Source organism: Dasypus novemcinctus, chromosome 14 (assembly GCF_030445035.2).
Source record: "Dasypus novemcinctus isolate mDasNov1 chromosome 14, mDasNov1.1.hap2, whole genome shotgun sequence".
NCBI lineage: Eukaryota > Metazoa > Chordata > Mammalia > Cingulata > Dasypodidae > Dasypus > Dasypus novemcinctus.
In genome coordinates this window covers 36,774,587-36,788,400 of record NC_080686.1, presented here as the reverse complement: position 1 = coordinate 36,788,400, position 13,814 = coordinate 36,774,587, and the positions used below count along the sequence as shown (strand labels likewise).

The window sequence follows — 13,814 nt, the reverse complement described above, 5'->3', positions numbered from 1 at the left end:
TAGACTCAATCAATCTTGTCCTTTTTCACTAATTGGCATTCTCCAAAGAAAACATCTATTTTCTATCTAATGATCACTCTGTTGCTACAAAGCATTTGATATCGGCACTGCCCTTGATTTGTTTTGGGGAATCTTTATGGTGCACTTTCTGCCCATTGCCACCTCACTCAGTCTTACCTAATCAAGAACTAGCTGGATACCCTGCAGTTACCATCTGCCATATCCATTCGGAGTATTTCTGCCCACTGTAACAAGTAAAATTTCAGTGTTGGTGGGTGAAAAGTGCCGAATGCTGTTGTTTAATATTGTGGCTTGTCAGTGAGCACATGACCCCTCTCAGCCTTCTTCCCAACATGAATCCCAAGAAAAAATCTTAGGAATTGTAGATAACATCACAGATGAAGGGGAGTGCGTGTAGCTTGGTGGTTGAGCACCTGCTTTGCAAGTATGGGGTCCCCGGTTAAATCCCTGGTACCTCCTAAAAACAAAAAAGCCAAAAAATAAAAACAAAACACACAGATGAAAATGCTGCCTGCAACAACTATCAACACTTATCATATTTTTCCTCCCTGGCAGTATTCTGACAAGTCTTTTTATTCAACTGCTGCATCTCATCAACTTTGTTTCTGGCACTGCAGTGCTGAAACACATTACTACAACAGAATGAGTATCAGATACGAAATGTGCCTTCCAGGAGAAAATAGTTCAGAAAAACTTCTGTCCTCTGCATGTTGTTAAAGGTTTTGTTTAAAACCTATTTAATCCTTCTCTGAAGAAAATCTAACTGTATATCCTCATTCAGTTGGCCAGTCCTCATTCTAATGTGCCGTGTTGGGACCATTCCAACTGGATGATAGTCAGACTGGCTGGAGTTAAGGCCACCCTAATCAACATCAGCATCACCTGGGACATTTGTTAAACACTACTTATAGGTTTTGATTCAGACTTATTATATCAAAATCTATGGGAAGAGCCCCCCAGGGGCTTCTAATTGTTAGCAGGTAGAAGAGCTACCCTTTTAGGGTGCATTTATTCCAATAACCTACTATTTTTTAATGCATAATAAAATGAAGAGTCCTTTTAATATGAAAGTTGATGCTAGAATGTACTTCTACTTTTCTAGTAAACTCTTTTAAGCTCAGCAGATTTTGAATATCATCAGAAGCCCTTTAGATCAAGCTGAATGAATATGCCTGAAAGGTATATCTCAGAAGAGTGGACATAAGTAATCGTGCAAGAAACTCTTTTCCTAACACAGATAGGCCAAGAAAACTGCATCCCAAGATACAACACATCAGATTTCTAAAAGTCTGAAGAAGTGATTAGACTGGTATTTGAGAGTTAATATGCATAAAAAATACATTTTGTGGGATCTAAAATTTAATTTCATAAATTCATTAATACAGATTTCTTCCATGGCCAAATAATTCTTGACTTGGCCTATTACTGATAGCATAGTAGTGAGCGTTCTAGTTTTCAGAGCATTTGAAAATGTGTTTTGCATTCAGTTATTACGGGTTGTTGTTCTTTTGCCAGATAACTATCCCTGTAAGTCACAAGTTTAAAAAAATAATTTTCTTAGACCACAATTATTGAAGTGCCTGCCATTTCCTCCCAATAAATGTCCTGCTGTAGCTGTTAGTATTTCATCAGTGTCACTCCTTGCTGACAACTGTCTCTTGTTGGGATATGCTGAAGCAGCTTCTATTTCTGCTTCTAATCTACTATTTGCAGTAAATGCAGATGGAACCAAAACTTACCAGGATAAATCCTAAGTCTGTAAACTACCCTATCACATGGCATCCCATCTGCAAAATAAACCTTTGTAACAACTTTATTCTACATGTTTCAGTGACCCTCTTTCCTCCAATTTTAAGAATGTATATAATTGATAATGTTTGCCAGAGTATGTTATTTTTATCTTCTCTAGTATTTAGCATTAGCTTTTAATGTGCCTTAATCTTATAAAAGTAGTGAGCATTTTTTTGCAAAAATAACTTGGTGCTTACCCTTTAGACTGAAGACACTTTGTGTAATTGGTTCAGCGTTGTGTGGCTTAAATTTAAAAATCCCCCGATTCCAAGGACCTATGTTCATCATCCTTGCACAGTACATCCACTACCGTACCTAGATGGCTATTTCAGTAGTGCTATAAAAGTGAATAACAGGCAAACACAAATAAAGCCAGCTCAGATAAACTTGGGGTCCATGGAGGGCAGAGGAAAAAGTGTGTAAGCAACACATACTACACTCATGCTCTATCATGGAAGAGCAGAGATTTTGTGAAAATAAATCTGCAGTTAGAATAGCAATGGGGTTTTCCATGAAAGACCAGTATAAATGGCCTTAGTGGGCTTTTAAAAGTAGAGACAAGTCTGGCGAAGGAGGAGTGTCACTTTTTGTGCTGCTTATTTCTTCGGGAGCATATCCCACCCACACAGCACCAAGCATTCAGAAACAGTGGAAGGCTTTGCTTTTCCAGTGCTTGCAGTTGCCCCTTTTCCTGAGTGTTTGCCTTTCCTCATTTAAGTGAGACCCCTTTCTCCAGGCCCTGAATTCATACTGCCATTTTTTTAATGCAAGATTTAAAAGAAACTTGTAAGTTTTTCTTAAAAGAGGCCTTACCAACTTTAGAAATCTCAGTTGTTAACATCCACTCTGGACACATTTGGGAAATTTGACTTCCCAGGAGGTGGATTTTCCTGCAAAGGTGGGTCCTCAGGAATTCTCATCTCTGGATTTGAGATATTACATTATATTGTCTCTTAAAGGGTACACAGGAGCTATGTGACTTTTGGTTTCTCAGCTGCTATAGCTGTTTCTACACATCTGTCAAACAGGGATAATACCATCTACTTCCTGAAATTTTAGGGAGACTTTGAATTTTGGAAAACATCTTGTAAATAGTCTACTTACAATAAATCATTACCACTGGAAGATCAATTAAAAGTATACATAGGTAGTATATATTTATTGAGGTAACATATATAACAAAGTAATCTTTTAATCATTTTTAAGTGTACAATTCTGTGGCACTAACCACATTTATAATATTGTGCTATTTCCACCATCCATTACCAAATTTTTATCACCACCCAAAACAGAAACTCTGTACCCATTAAGTAATAGCCCCATATTCTCCCTCTCCCCCCGTCTCTCAGCTCCTAGTAACTTCTAATCTGTCTCTTATGAATTTGCTTATTCTAGGTATTGTGGAATCCTACAATATTTGCCCTTCCTTATCTGGCTTATTTTACTGAGCATAATGTTTCCAAGGTTAATCTGAATGTCTCAGATCTTCATTCTTTTTTACAGGCAAATAATACCCCATTGTATGGATATACCACATTTTGTATCTCTTTTCATCTGTCGATGGACACTTGGGTTGTTTCCACTTTTTTACTATTGTTAACAATGCTGCTATGTACGTTGGTATACAAATATTCAAGACTCTGCTTTCAGTTGCTGGGTCATAATGATAATTCTGTCTTTAAAGTTTTGAGGAACCGCCAAGCTGAAGCAGTCTGTATTTTAACAATTAAGGATAATGTCTCTTCATCCCCTCTCTGTATTTTTCGAATTAGTTCGACTAGAGGGCAGGAAGGAAAGCGAAGAGATGCCAAGTTGTGGTGCTGACCAGAGCTGGTCAACTCTATGTTGGTGGGAAAGATTTCGCCTTTGTATACTCAAGAGATTGAGTTGCCAGCTCCTGCCCATTTGCAAAGAAGCGGACCACTTGCACAGTGTGACCTTGCTCTTCCCTTGTAATGCAGGTGGCTGATGGAGTGGTAGTAAAAGGATGCACATGGCCTTAGGAGAGGGGAGGCGCTGAGAGGTAGAGCACCTAGTAGGGGGCACCCACCTGGATGAAGCTCTGTCTCTGAGAGCCCCACAGACACCCTTTTTCTGGACCACTGACATCCTTAGGTTCTTATAGCCTGTACCATCACGTGGTACACAATTTGTTTAGTCCTCACTCCCCCCAAAATCTCCCCACAAAATAAAGACATACCAGGGTCACTTTTTTTTTTAAATGTACCAGTTTATAAAAATAACATGCAATTGTTATAAACAATCCTGAAACATATGGGGGGAGGGGAGGAATACTCCTGAGACTAGGGAGCCAAAAACAACCTTGTCTTCATGGAGTTCTCCAGAGACTCTGGCTGGTGGGAATCCACATTTTTAACAGTTGTGAAAGGATTACATGGGAGTTATTTTGTTCAGTGCAATTTAAGCCACAGGAGTTCCTCCTAATTAAGACATTTAAATGGTCATTTGATGGAGGATCATTAAAATACAGCATGTGCAGGTTCTCCTCTTACTCCATAGCTTCTTTTTAAATTTCACATGCATACAGGCGTCACCTTTTTTCTTTATACAGTGTATAACTTTAAGTGTTTTAGTTGTACCATTTAATGTGAATAAGCAGATTATGATTTGGTCACCAGTGCTCATTACCCTGAATTTCACTTCAGTATTCTAAAGGTAAGCAGGAACAAGGCAATTATTAGGAAAGTCAACTTTGAGCTTTTGTTATCAGAATAATATAAATATTGGAATATGTTGTCTTAAAAGCACCTTTTCAGCAATTAATAGTCTTTTTGCCTGAGGAACCAAATGTGCTTCTGCTTAGCCAAAGATTCCTTATAAGTATATCTAAAAGAAAAAAAGGAAAAAGTCTGATTTAGAAAAAAATATATATAGCCATCATGTAAAAGCCCTTATCCCTTTTTATTTTTTATCACTTGCCTCTTTTTTAGGTCCTGATTATATCAAACAAAGATTGCAGGAAGGTGTTGATACTAAAGAAAATCCAGAAGAAAAGGTACCAGAAAAGCCACCTTCACCAAAGGAGTCTCCTCATTTTTATCGCAAAGGCACGACACCCCCCAGGTCCCCTGAAGCAAGTCCCAAACAAAGCCACTCTCCACAACCTTCCTCCCCAAAGCTTGTGAGGAAGCAAAACCCCAGCTCGGGGCCAAGACTCAGCCAAGACAAAAAGAGTGTGGCTGATGAGCAAGTGATGGCCATTGTCAACAAACCCCTGATGTCAAAGGCTCCCACGAAGGAGATGGGAGCAGCCGTACCCCAGTCCAAGTACTCTGGCCGCCACCACGTCCCCAACCCCAGCAATGGGGAGTTGCATTCTCAGTATCATGGCTACTATGTGAAACTGAACGCACCCCAGCATCCTGCAGAAGAGGGAGAGGAAGCTGATGGATCGAGCCCCTCCTCAGCACTGGTGCACAAGCCACCACCTAATAAGTGGAGTCCCCCTAAGTCGTCTGTGACAAAACCAGTTGCCAAAGAAAGCAAAGCTGAGCCAAAAGCTAGGAAGTCTGAACTTGCTATACCAAAGAATCCAGCAAGCAACGATTCGTGCCCTTCTTTGGAAAAAGAAGCCAATTCAGTAAGTTCTGTAAGAGGCCTTCTCTTTGCTGCCCTTTGGTTCTTTCTGGTAGCAGCACGGGTGACTGCATGTCTCAGTGACAACCAGGCTAGCAGGTCATGAGAGGAGCTGGGTTGTTGAGAGTAAAGCTTGACACGTCTGTAGCTTGAGCCAGTAAGAACTCTGCAGGCAGAAATACCCCATGCTCCCACTAGGCCACCCATCTTAGACATAATTCAGGAAAGGAAGCCTTTACCAGCTTATTCCAGCTTTAGTAAGCCTTTACGAGCACCTCTGTTTCCATCACGGTGGCTAATTCTCTGAGGGCTAGAAAGGTCCGGCCACTCCTAGAGCTCCAGCATCCTTCGCTAAGTTCTTGGCCCTCCTTTTAACCCCCACAGCAGCAACATTTCCAGACAAAAGAGCCATAATGGCACATCTTCACACTTCTGAAAACATCTCTTCAAGCTATTGTGATTTATACTCAAATGTTTGAGTTTTAGTTAGCCAGGCTTTGCAGCTAGAAAATTTCTTTCCCAGAAATTTTCAAGGACTTCAAGAACTGCAAATTTTCAATTTAAGAAAATCACTTTGGTCTTATGACCTTTCAGAATGTGAAAGCTCATACAGTTTCAGTTTTCTGATAGATGCCAGGGATTTATCAATCAGAAAGCTCTATTATTGATAAATACCTGCATCCTCATTCAAATGAGATTTAAGTGACATGTGCAATTAGTAGGTTATCAAATTATAAAGAATTTATAAAATTTGAAGCTAAGTAATTATTGATAAATTGGCTGGCCAAGCTCTTGAGAAAGCTTTTGGAGCAGAAGTGATGGGTTTTAAATATAGCTACAGGAAAAAAGCCACAGCCAATCCCATATTTATAAAATGGTATAGGTATCTTAGACAATAAGAATATAACACAACGATTTTTATCTGTTCAATTTATTCATAGGGTTAAACAATTGAAAATGTTTTAATTAACATTTGAAATTTCTTAAGGTTATTTTGCTAATACCTACAAACACTTTTTATTTCCCCAAATTCTTAATTAATGTAAATTTATCAGATTAACTTAATTAATGTCCTGAGAGTGAGTCTCCATGGGGATAAATGGTTTTCAAAACAGCAACTTTTTGGGACTCTGACTCTTCAGTAAGTATTATTTAAAAAAAAAAAATTTAACGTTGATGTCAGTATCCTGATACAATCGTAGTTATTACTTATTGAATATTAAATGTAACAATGAACTTATTTGACTTTCAAAATTTCTATCCAGAGGTTCATTAGGCCTCACATACACTCTAGTATGTGTACTGATGTGCCTGATTTATATAGGAGAAATTCAAATGCAAGGCCCCATAATGTACACCTTTAGGTACGTAGTAGTCGGGTTCAGAAAACTTCCTGAACTTTTATCAAAGGGAAGCGTTTGCGCCAGTGTCTTATCCATTAGGCTGTGGTAGAAGTAAAGATTGCATTACCTAGCTTTATCTTAGTCTTTCTGTAAAACAGTGCTAAAAACTATATTTGATAAAGCCCCAGCCTCCTTGTTTAGAAAAAGCATCTGTGTGACTTACATGCAGAACCCCAACCCTGACTCCTGCCTTAGCCCAGCCTCCTGCTTGGCTGTCACTCAGGTTCCTTCCTGCACCCCACGGGAGAGGAGGGTGGCAGGGGCAGCCCTGTGGGCACACCAGTCTATCCCTGGGAGGGACCCAGGGACTGGAAGCCAAGACTGACTTGGCACCTCTGTGTGAAGATTTTTAACAATTGGTATTGTCTCCCTAATACTAACCAGGAGTGATCTCTTTCTTCTTCCCAGAGAAGTAGGAAATGACAAAGTTGTCATCAGTAAACTACCTTTATAACAAAGGAGTACCACATACAATTTTGAGATAGACACTCTAAGACAGACATTTTTCAATAGTTTAAAAATTCTTAGAAATAAATTCATACAGAGCAGATATATGAGGGGAAATCAGAATCTATCAGTTTTAATGTCCTTGTAGATGGTTGAGAGACCCAGTTTGTGTCAGAATCACCAGTTGTACGGTGGAATGGCCAAATTGAATCTGGACAATTGAGGCAGTATAAGCTAGTGGCTCAACATGTGAACTCTGGTGCAAACCTCCCATTCAAATCCCAGCTCTGTTGCTTGCCAGCTTTGTGATCTTGGGCAAACACGCTCTGTGCCTTGGTGTCCTCCTCTGAACCTGTATTCTAGGGTTATTATGAATATTAAATGAGTTAGCACATAATGTATGCTCAAAAAGCCTTAGCTATTATTGTTTCAGTACTACTAGTGAAAGAATAAATAGTTCATAAATATTCTAACAGGTTTTCACCCATCCTCAGGATCACCCTGCGTGGTTCTGATTTCCTGGAAATACAGAAAATCTTTTGGGCCACAGGTAAACTCTTAAAAGCAAAGGTCCTCAACATTTTTTGTTCCACAGATGCCTTTGCCAGTCAAGTGAAAACCACAGACCTCTAAGTCCGCGCTATACTGTGTATTATTTAATAAATATTCACACCCTCACCGACACGTCCCCACAAGAATAACTTTTTTTAATTTGAGCTTCCAGACCCCTTGCTGGGAACCCCTGCCTGAGAGCAAGTTGATTGCTCACAGATGAGAGCTAGAAGGGAGGCGATGGTGGGGATTGCTCTGTAGCCTTCCTTGAGAAATTGGAGACCTCTGTGGGTGGTGGTGGTGGTTACATGTGGAGCTGTGTTCCATGGGAGCATTTGATGTCATACTGAAATTTTTGTTGTATTTTGCAGCATGGCGACTCAAGTGGTTGCCAGTACAGGCATCTTGAGAGCCTCGTCATCAAGTGGATGAGCCAGGCATCTTCCAATCAGGAAGCCTGGCCAGTTCTGAAAACTGCCTGTACTTTTTTTTTCAGCCTTTCCTCTGATCAGCTTCCAAGTTTGAGATTTCCCTGAGATTTCTTTGGAGTTGGTGTAAAACTTAAATTCCTATTCATGCTGCTATTAATACTAAATTAAACTGCTCTTTTCATTTTTTTTTTAGTGAGACAAGTTTTAGAATATACTACCTCTTCCAGGAGAAGATTCCCCTCAATTTTAAGTATGAGTGGCTGGCTCTTGGAGAAAAAAATAGTTTAATTCTTTGAGTTAAAACTTATTTTGACTTCTTACATTTTATTTTTATAACTGCCTGAGAATTTCTTCCAGGCAATACTTATGCTTTCTTCTGCTACAGCCACTTCTATTGCACCTGTCCCAGTCAGTCTTGAAAAGCAAGACTGATTTTTTTCATTTTGCTATTTTAAGCTACAACTGGTCACTGCAGTCATATTTATGGGACTTCACCTTAAAGCTTTCCACCCTGTCCCGAGCCTGCACAGCTGAAGAACACAGGGGTCATGTCTTGATACCTATTAAACAGAGCCTTCCAGAATTTATTTTTCACCTGCTAATTTATTCCTATCTATCTTCATGGAGTCATCTTTCAAAGTAGCTCTATACATGGAGGAACACTGGTATGATAAATAAATATGCATGTGTGTGTGTGTTTGATAGGAAAAGCGTATATATACTAAAGTATTCATTATTCTCTAATCCTGGATTGCCAGTACAATAAGCTGTAGGCCAAAACTTGAAGATAGTTAGCTAGATTCAAGCCCATGAGAATACAGAAACCCACTACTGTCCTATTCAACAGAGTTCAGTTCATGAAATCTTTTAAGGATGCGTTTTATGAACTGGAAGTTTAAAGTTCAGGCACACCTGAAGCTTTTAAAGTTGACTTCACCTCTAGGCAGGTGTTCTGCTATTCCACTGAACTCTGCAAGATATACATCTCCTCATCTTCTTTCCTATCATTTAGTTACCCTTGGGAATAATAAACTAAATCTGCTGACGCAAAGGACTTGAGTCCCAAAATTCTTAACACACTCATGAACAAAATCTAATCAAGTGCACAGAAGCGGTAGTGTTTCATTAATGTCCGAAGGAGTCATGATGTTGAAAGATTATCACAATTCTTTTGAATAGTAAGAGTTTCCTATATTACTTACATGTTCTCATTTAACTATGATTGAGAAGTTGCATAAGTTAGGTTTCCAATTTAGGACACAACTGTTCTAAAATAACACTGGCATTATCAATATTACATGGTTTTTTCCTGATACCTTGGGAATTATAGGCTATAGATAAAAATGCCATTTTAAAGAACTTGATGAGAAATTGTTTTTAAACTAAGACCTGTGACTTTAACAGTAGTTTATAGAGAAATGAGCATGGGCTTTGAAATGTGAGACTGAGGTTTAACAAGTTCAAATTTGTTGAAACTGGCTGTGTGATACTTATTAGCCCACTGCCTGGAATATAGAGACCTACAATAAATGTTTATTCTCCTCCCATTTATTTGGAGTTTAGGAAGTGGGATTTTTCTTCTTCCTGATAGACCCATCTTAAGGTCTTTTTTTTAACATTTTAATTTTTCACCCCGATTTTGCTTGAAAAATCTTGCTGTTCTTCCTTTATCATATTTCTGTGTTCACTGATTTAGTCTCTTGTCCAACAACCACATCCACATCACCTGGAAAAGTGCTGCACATAGATTTCATTAAATATTGGTTGCCCCAGTGAGTTGGGCAACTCGCTGCATGTTGAACAAGGCAAAGCCGCTGGGAAGAGACCCCCTTGGGAATTGAGGCGTGACCTGCACGACAAGCGCTACACTGCAGGCAGCTCCACCTCGCTGAACCCCAGAACGCCAGTGCAGCATTTGGAAGGGTCTTTAACATTGTTTCAGCGTGGTCTTAGATGTCCTCATCTGTAAAGAGGGACAATAAAACCTACCCACCTCATTATGGCCATTCAAAATACTTTTAGTGCTATTTAAAAATTGGATGCTGTTGTCATAGTGAGTACCAAGATGGGGTCTGTAATGAAGAGAGTCTTGCCCAGGCCATATCTGAGAAGATGGATCACATGAGAGTTTTTGTTTTAACCAGGAAACAAAGCTTGGTTACCTTTAGGCCATCTGGTCTTTATTTCAGTTGGTACTTACCAAAGTAGGATTCTGCACTTTGTTAACTCTAACTTGATTTCTGAAATGTTGTGTTGTGAAGAATGGAGACCTGTAAAATAATTTCTGGAGATATTCAACTTCCCACTTAGAGTTTTCACTTTAAACAAGCAGGTACTTTCCAAAAAGAAGACCAGGAAAAAAGCAAGAGTCAGAGGGCCACATGTTGAGTTTTTCCTGGGGAGCATTTTTGCCCCACAGATTTTACTCTCAAGTTCCAACTGCCTTATGAGGAAGCAGCTTGTTCTCCTCTGAGGTGTCTTGATGACAAATGCAGATCCAATTCCTCTTAGTCCTTAGTCCTGGTTATGGAGAATTTTCTCTTACCTAGAATTGTCTGATATTTTGAGGTGAATGAAATAGATACCTTAAGAAGTCATTTTTAGATTAAGTTCTAGATTCATTTTTCATTGAAAATTCAGAAATTGTCTAAATATAGCATCACTACTAGTAATTTATACCTTTTGGAAGTGCTGTTGTTATCCATGCCTGTTTTACTCAAACTGGTTTGTAGTTTGTTTTTTCTTTTTCTGTTAATTTTGGGTAACTGGTTTTGTGAATTAATTTACATATTGAAATTAACATTAAAAATTTATACTTGTTTTGTTCTCTTTCATTTCCAGGGCCCTAACTCAGTCATGATTGTCCTGGTCATGCTGTTGAATATCGGCTTAGCCATTCTTTTTGTTCACTTTCTAACCTGATTGGAATTAGGAAAGGTAAGAATAGCCTTCATTTCTATCTAAAAATCACTATATTACATTTTCCCATATTCAGATTTACAACTTTTTTTTTAACAATTGTATATTGTCCTTCACTTTAATTTTGGCTGTGCCTGAATGTGATTCAACATAGTTACTTAATGCTATAACTGTTTTGACCCTTCAGTGAAGTCATGACAACTAGTGGAGTTAGCCCACAGTTCTCTGCCGTGGTGTCATCCGCCTTTTAAATGGCACACCCCAGTCAGACTCAGACACAGGGAAGGAGGCTTGGAAATAGATGGGAGCACAAGAGAGATGAAACTTGGAAAATTCAGCCAGAGGACTTGTTCGGTTCCCCTGGGAATGCTTTGTGGCTTTGGGGTCCTCTGAGAGCTGAAGCCAGGAGCCGTGTCGGAGAGCAAAACTTAATAATAGTTCTTTTTTAAAATCTGCTGAAGCAGCCCTATCCAGCGAAGTTCTTGGCATTGGCTACTCCATCTGTCCTAGCAGAGTGTGACTAAACTGGAAACGTATGGAGCTGCATTTTTTTTTTTTTTGATGGAAGTCAACAGCTGCCTTACTATTTTACCGTCTGACGTTTTTAGTAGGGAGCTGGGGAAACGACTGCCCAAGGAATGCGGTCGGAGGATTGTGTTGCGGTGGAAGTGGTTCCAACGTTCACTCCTATCTCATTAGAAGAAATAGGTAGCAGCATCACTCACCAGTCTTATGCCGTGACCTGCTGCTTTAACATCTCCTGGAATGTTCTGGGAAAGAACATTTCATTTGCTTGTGCACGACTTTGTTCATTTTTTGCTGTTTATTTAAATACGATGTATAATCATCCTCGACATGCAGTCCCAGCCGGACGAAACACACTTGTTGCATCTCAAGGAAAAGAAACAACAAAATTCTAATGAAAATGTGCTTATTTTGATACCAGTACATTATTTTTCATGTCATTTATTCTTCCTAAATCTGTAAAAGGCTATTTTTCTTTAGCAATGTGACAGCACTATATCTTCCTAATAACTTAAATATTTTTAACACTACCAAGGTGAATTATTTATGCACTTAAGAGGTGCTAAGTTTTAAAAGGCTGAAAGATAATAAAATTTTCAAATATAGTCAAAATTTTGCATGGATTGCAGTAATCAGTGTTTAAAGGATTCAGTTTCATTGCTGACGTACATTACAACCAAATAAAATCTTGTCAGTGGCTCTGTTAATTCCCAGGAAAGTTAAGCAAGATGCTATTAATAGCTGCTTTTTTCTCCCCCACTTAAATTTTGGTTTGAATACATTCAGGTAGAGCATAAGGCTTTGTTAAATCACTGCTTCTCTATTAAATGCCTTTTGTGTTTTTCAAAGTCCATTTGTAATTTTATTTCACATTTTGAAGACAGACGTTTTTGTTTTAGATGTCTTTTGCAGTCTTTGTTGTTCTGATATGATCTGATTTTGTGCTGTCTTATAATTTATCCTTTATTACTCAGAAGCATGCTTGCTTAGAGAATCTACATGGTCCTTAAAAAAGTAATTATTTTAAAAATCCAAGGGAGGAAAAGTTATCTATGAAATCTCTTTAAAACATACTGCGGAAGGGGAGCTAGTCCTAAATACTTTCACCATTTGCATGGTTTAATCAGAGATTCTTTTTACCTTATTAGCTACCTTTTCAGTGCAGAAGAGACAGTTCCTATGTTAGCACAGGCATGGACTGAATGCTTTGTCATCTGCAGGGTAGTGACCTGGTGGTGTTTTTTGCAGAAGTACAATATGTTGAGAATCCTGGGTGTGACCAATATGGAATAAAGAAGAAAGCAGAAAGAGCAAATGAAAATTGCAATTTGTATATTTATTTATTTTTTACATTTTGCTTTGACTTTTAAATTTAGAAAGAACGTTTTTTACCCAAGAACAAACGTTTTAAGTTTCTGTGTCAGTCTCAATATTCTCACTGCCCCTTCCTGACCCCCCATAGCTCCTTTTACTGAGAAAGCTGATTTTTAAAAAAAATAATGAAATATTTAATCTTAAGTGTTTATTTAATATGTAACGCTTTGAAGTAATGGGTAACAGATAACTAAAGGATTATGTTTATAAAGTGAGCATGTTGGTTCCATTTATAAATATATGTATGATTTATAAGCTTTTTTAAAACAAAGCTCAAATTGTTGGTATTTTTCTAAAATGTGCACAGCTGTATTTTACATGAAAGGCTCTTTCTAATGGGTTGTTATACTGTACACTACGTTTTGGACAGCACATGAAGTCTGCCAATGTACTTAATAAAACATGACTTTGTTTATTTAAAGTTTCTTGCTGTGAAAAAGAACTCTCAACCTGTGAGTTCCTTTATTTATAATCCTGGAAACCAAAATGTATAATGTACAGTTTTCACAACTGTATCTGCTCTAATAAAAAAAAAGTTGGTTATTAATAACGTTGCAGGTGTGTTTCTTTTGTAAGTTGTCTTGAGTAATATGGAATTTTGTGGTGGTGGTGGTGGTGAAATAAATGTCTGTAGAGAGTTTAATAGAAATGAAAAAAATTCTCATAGACGCCACATGGCAGAAGGTAGGATTTCTTTTGACATTTCTTTCATCTTGGACCCTTCAAATAGTTATGTAAAATAATGTAAGATTCA

At 38.3% G+C, this 13,814-nt stretch overlaps 1 protein-coding gene across 6 annotated transcripts in view; it reads left to right on the top strand.

Moving 5' to 3' along the window:
- The window catches only part of JPH1 (junctophilin 1), a 79,950-nt gene extending 66,343 nt beyond the window's left edge, over positions 1–13,607 (top strand). Inside the window, exons 4-6 of one of the 6 annotated variants that reach the window (XM_004462457.5) lie at positions 4,764–5,413; positions 11,084–11,179; positions 11,349–13,607. In XM_004462457.5, coding sequence (XP_004462514.1) covers positions 4,764–5,413; positions 11,084–11,164 — 731 coding nt within the window. In that variant the 3' untranslated portion in view covers positions 11,165–11,179; positions 11,349–13,607. The remainder of the gene's footprint in view (positions 1–4,763; positions 5,414–11,083; positions 11,180–11,348) is intronic. The other 5 variants (XM_004462458.4, XM_004462459.4, XM_004462462.5 and 2 more) reach the window with 5 other exon arrangements.
- Positions 13,608–13,814: the final 207 nt, after the last annotated feature.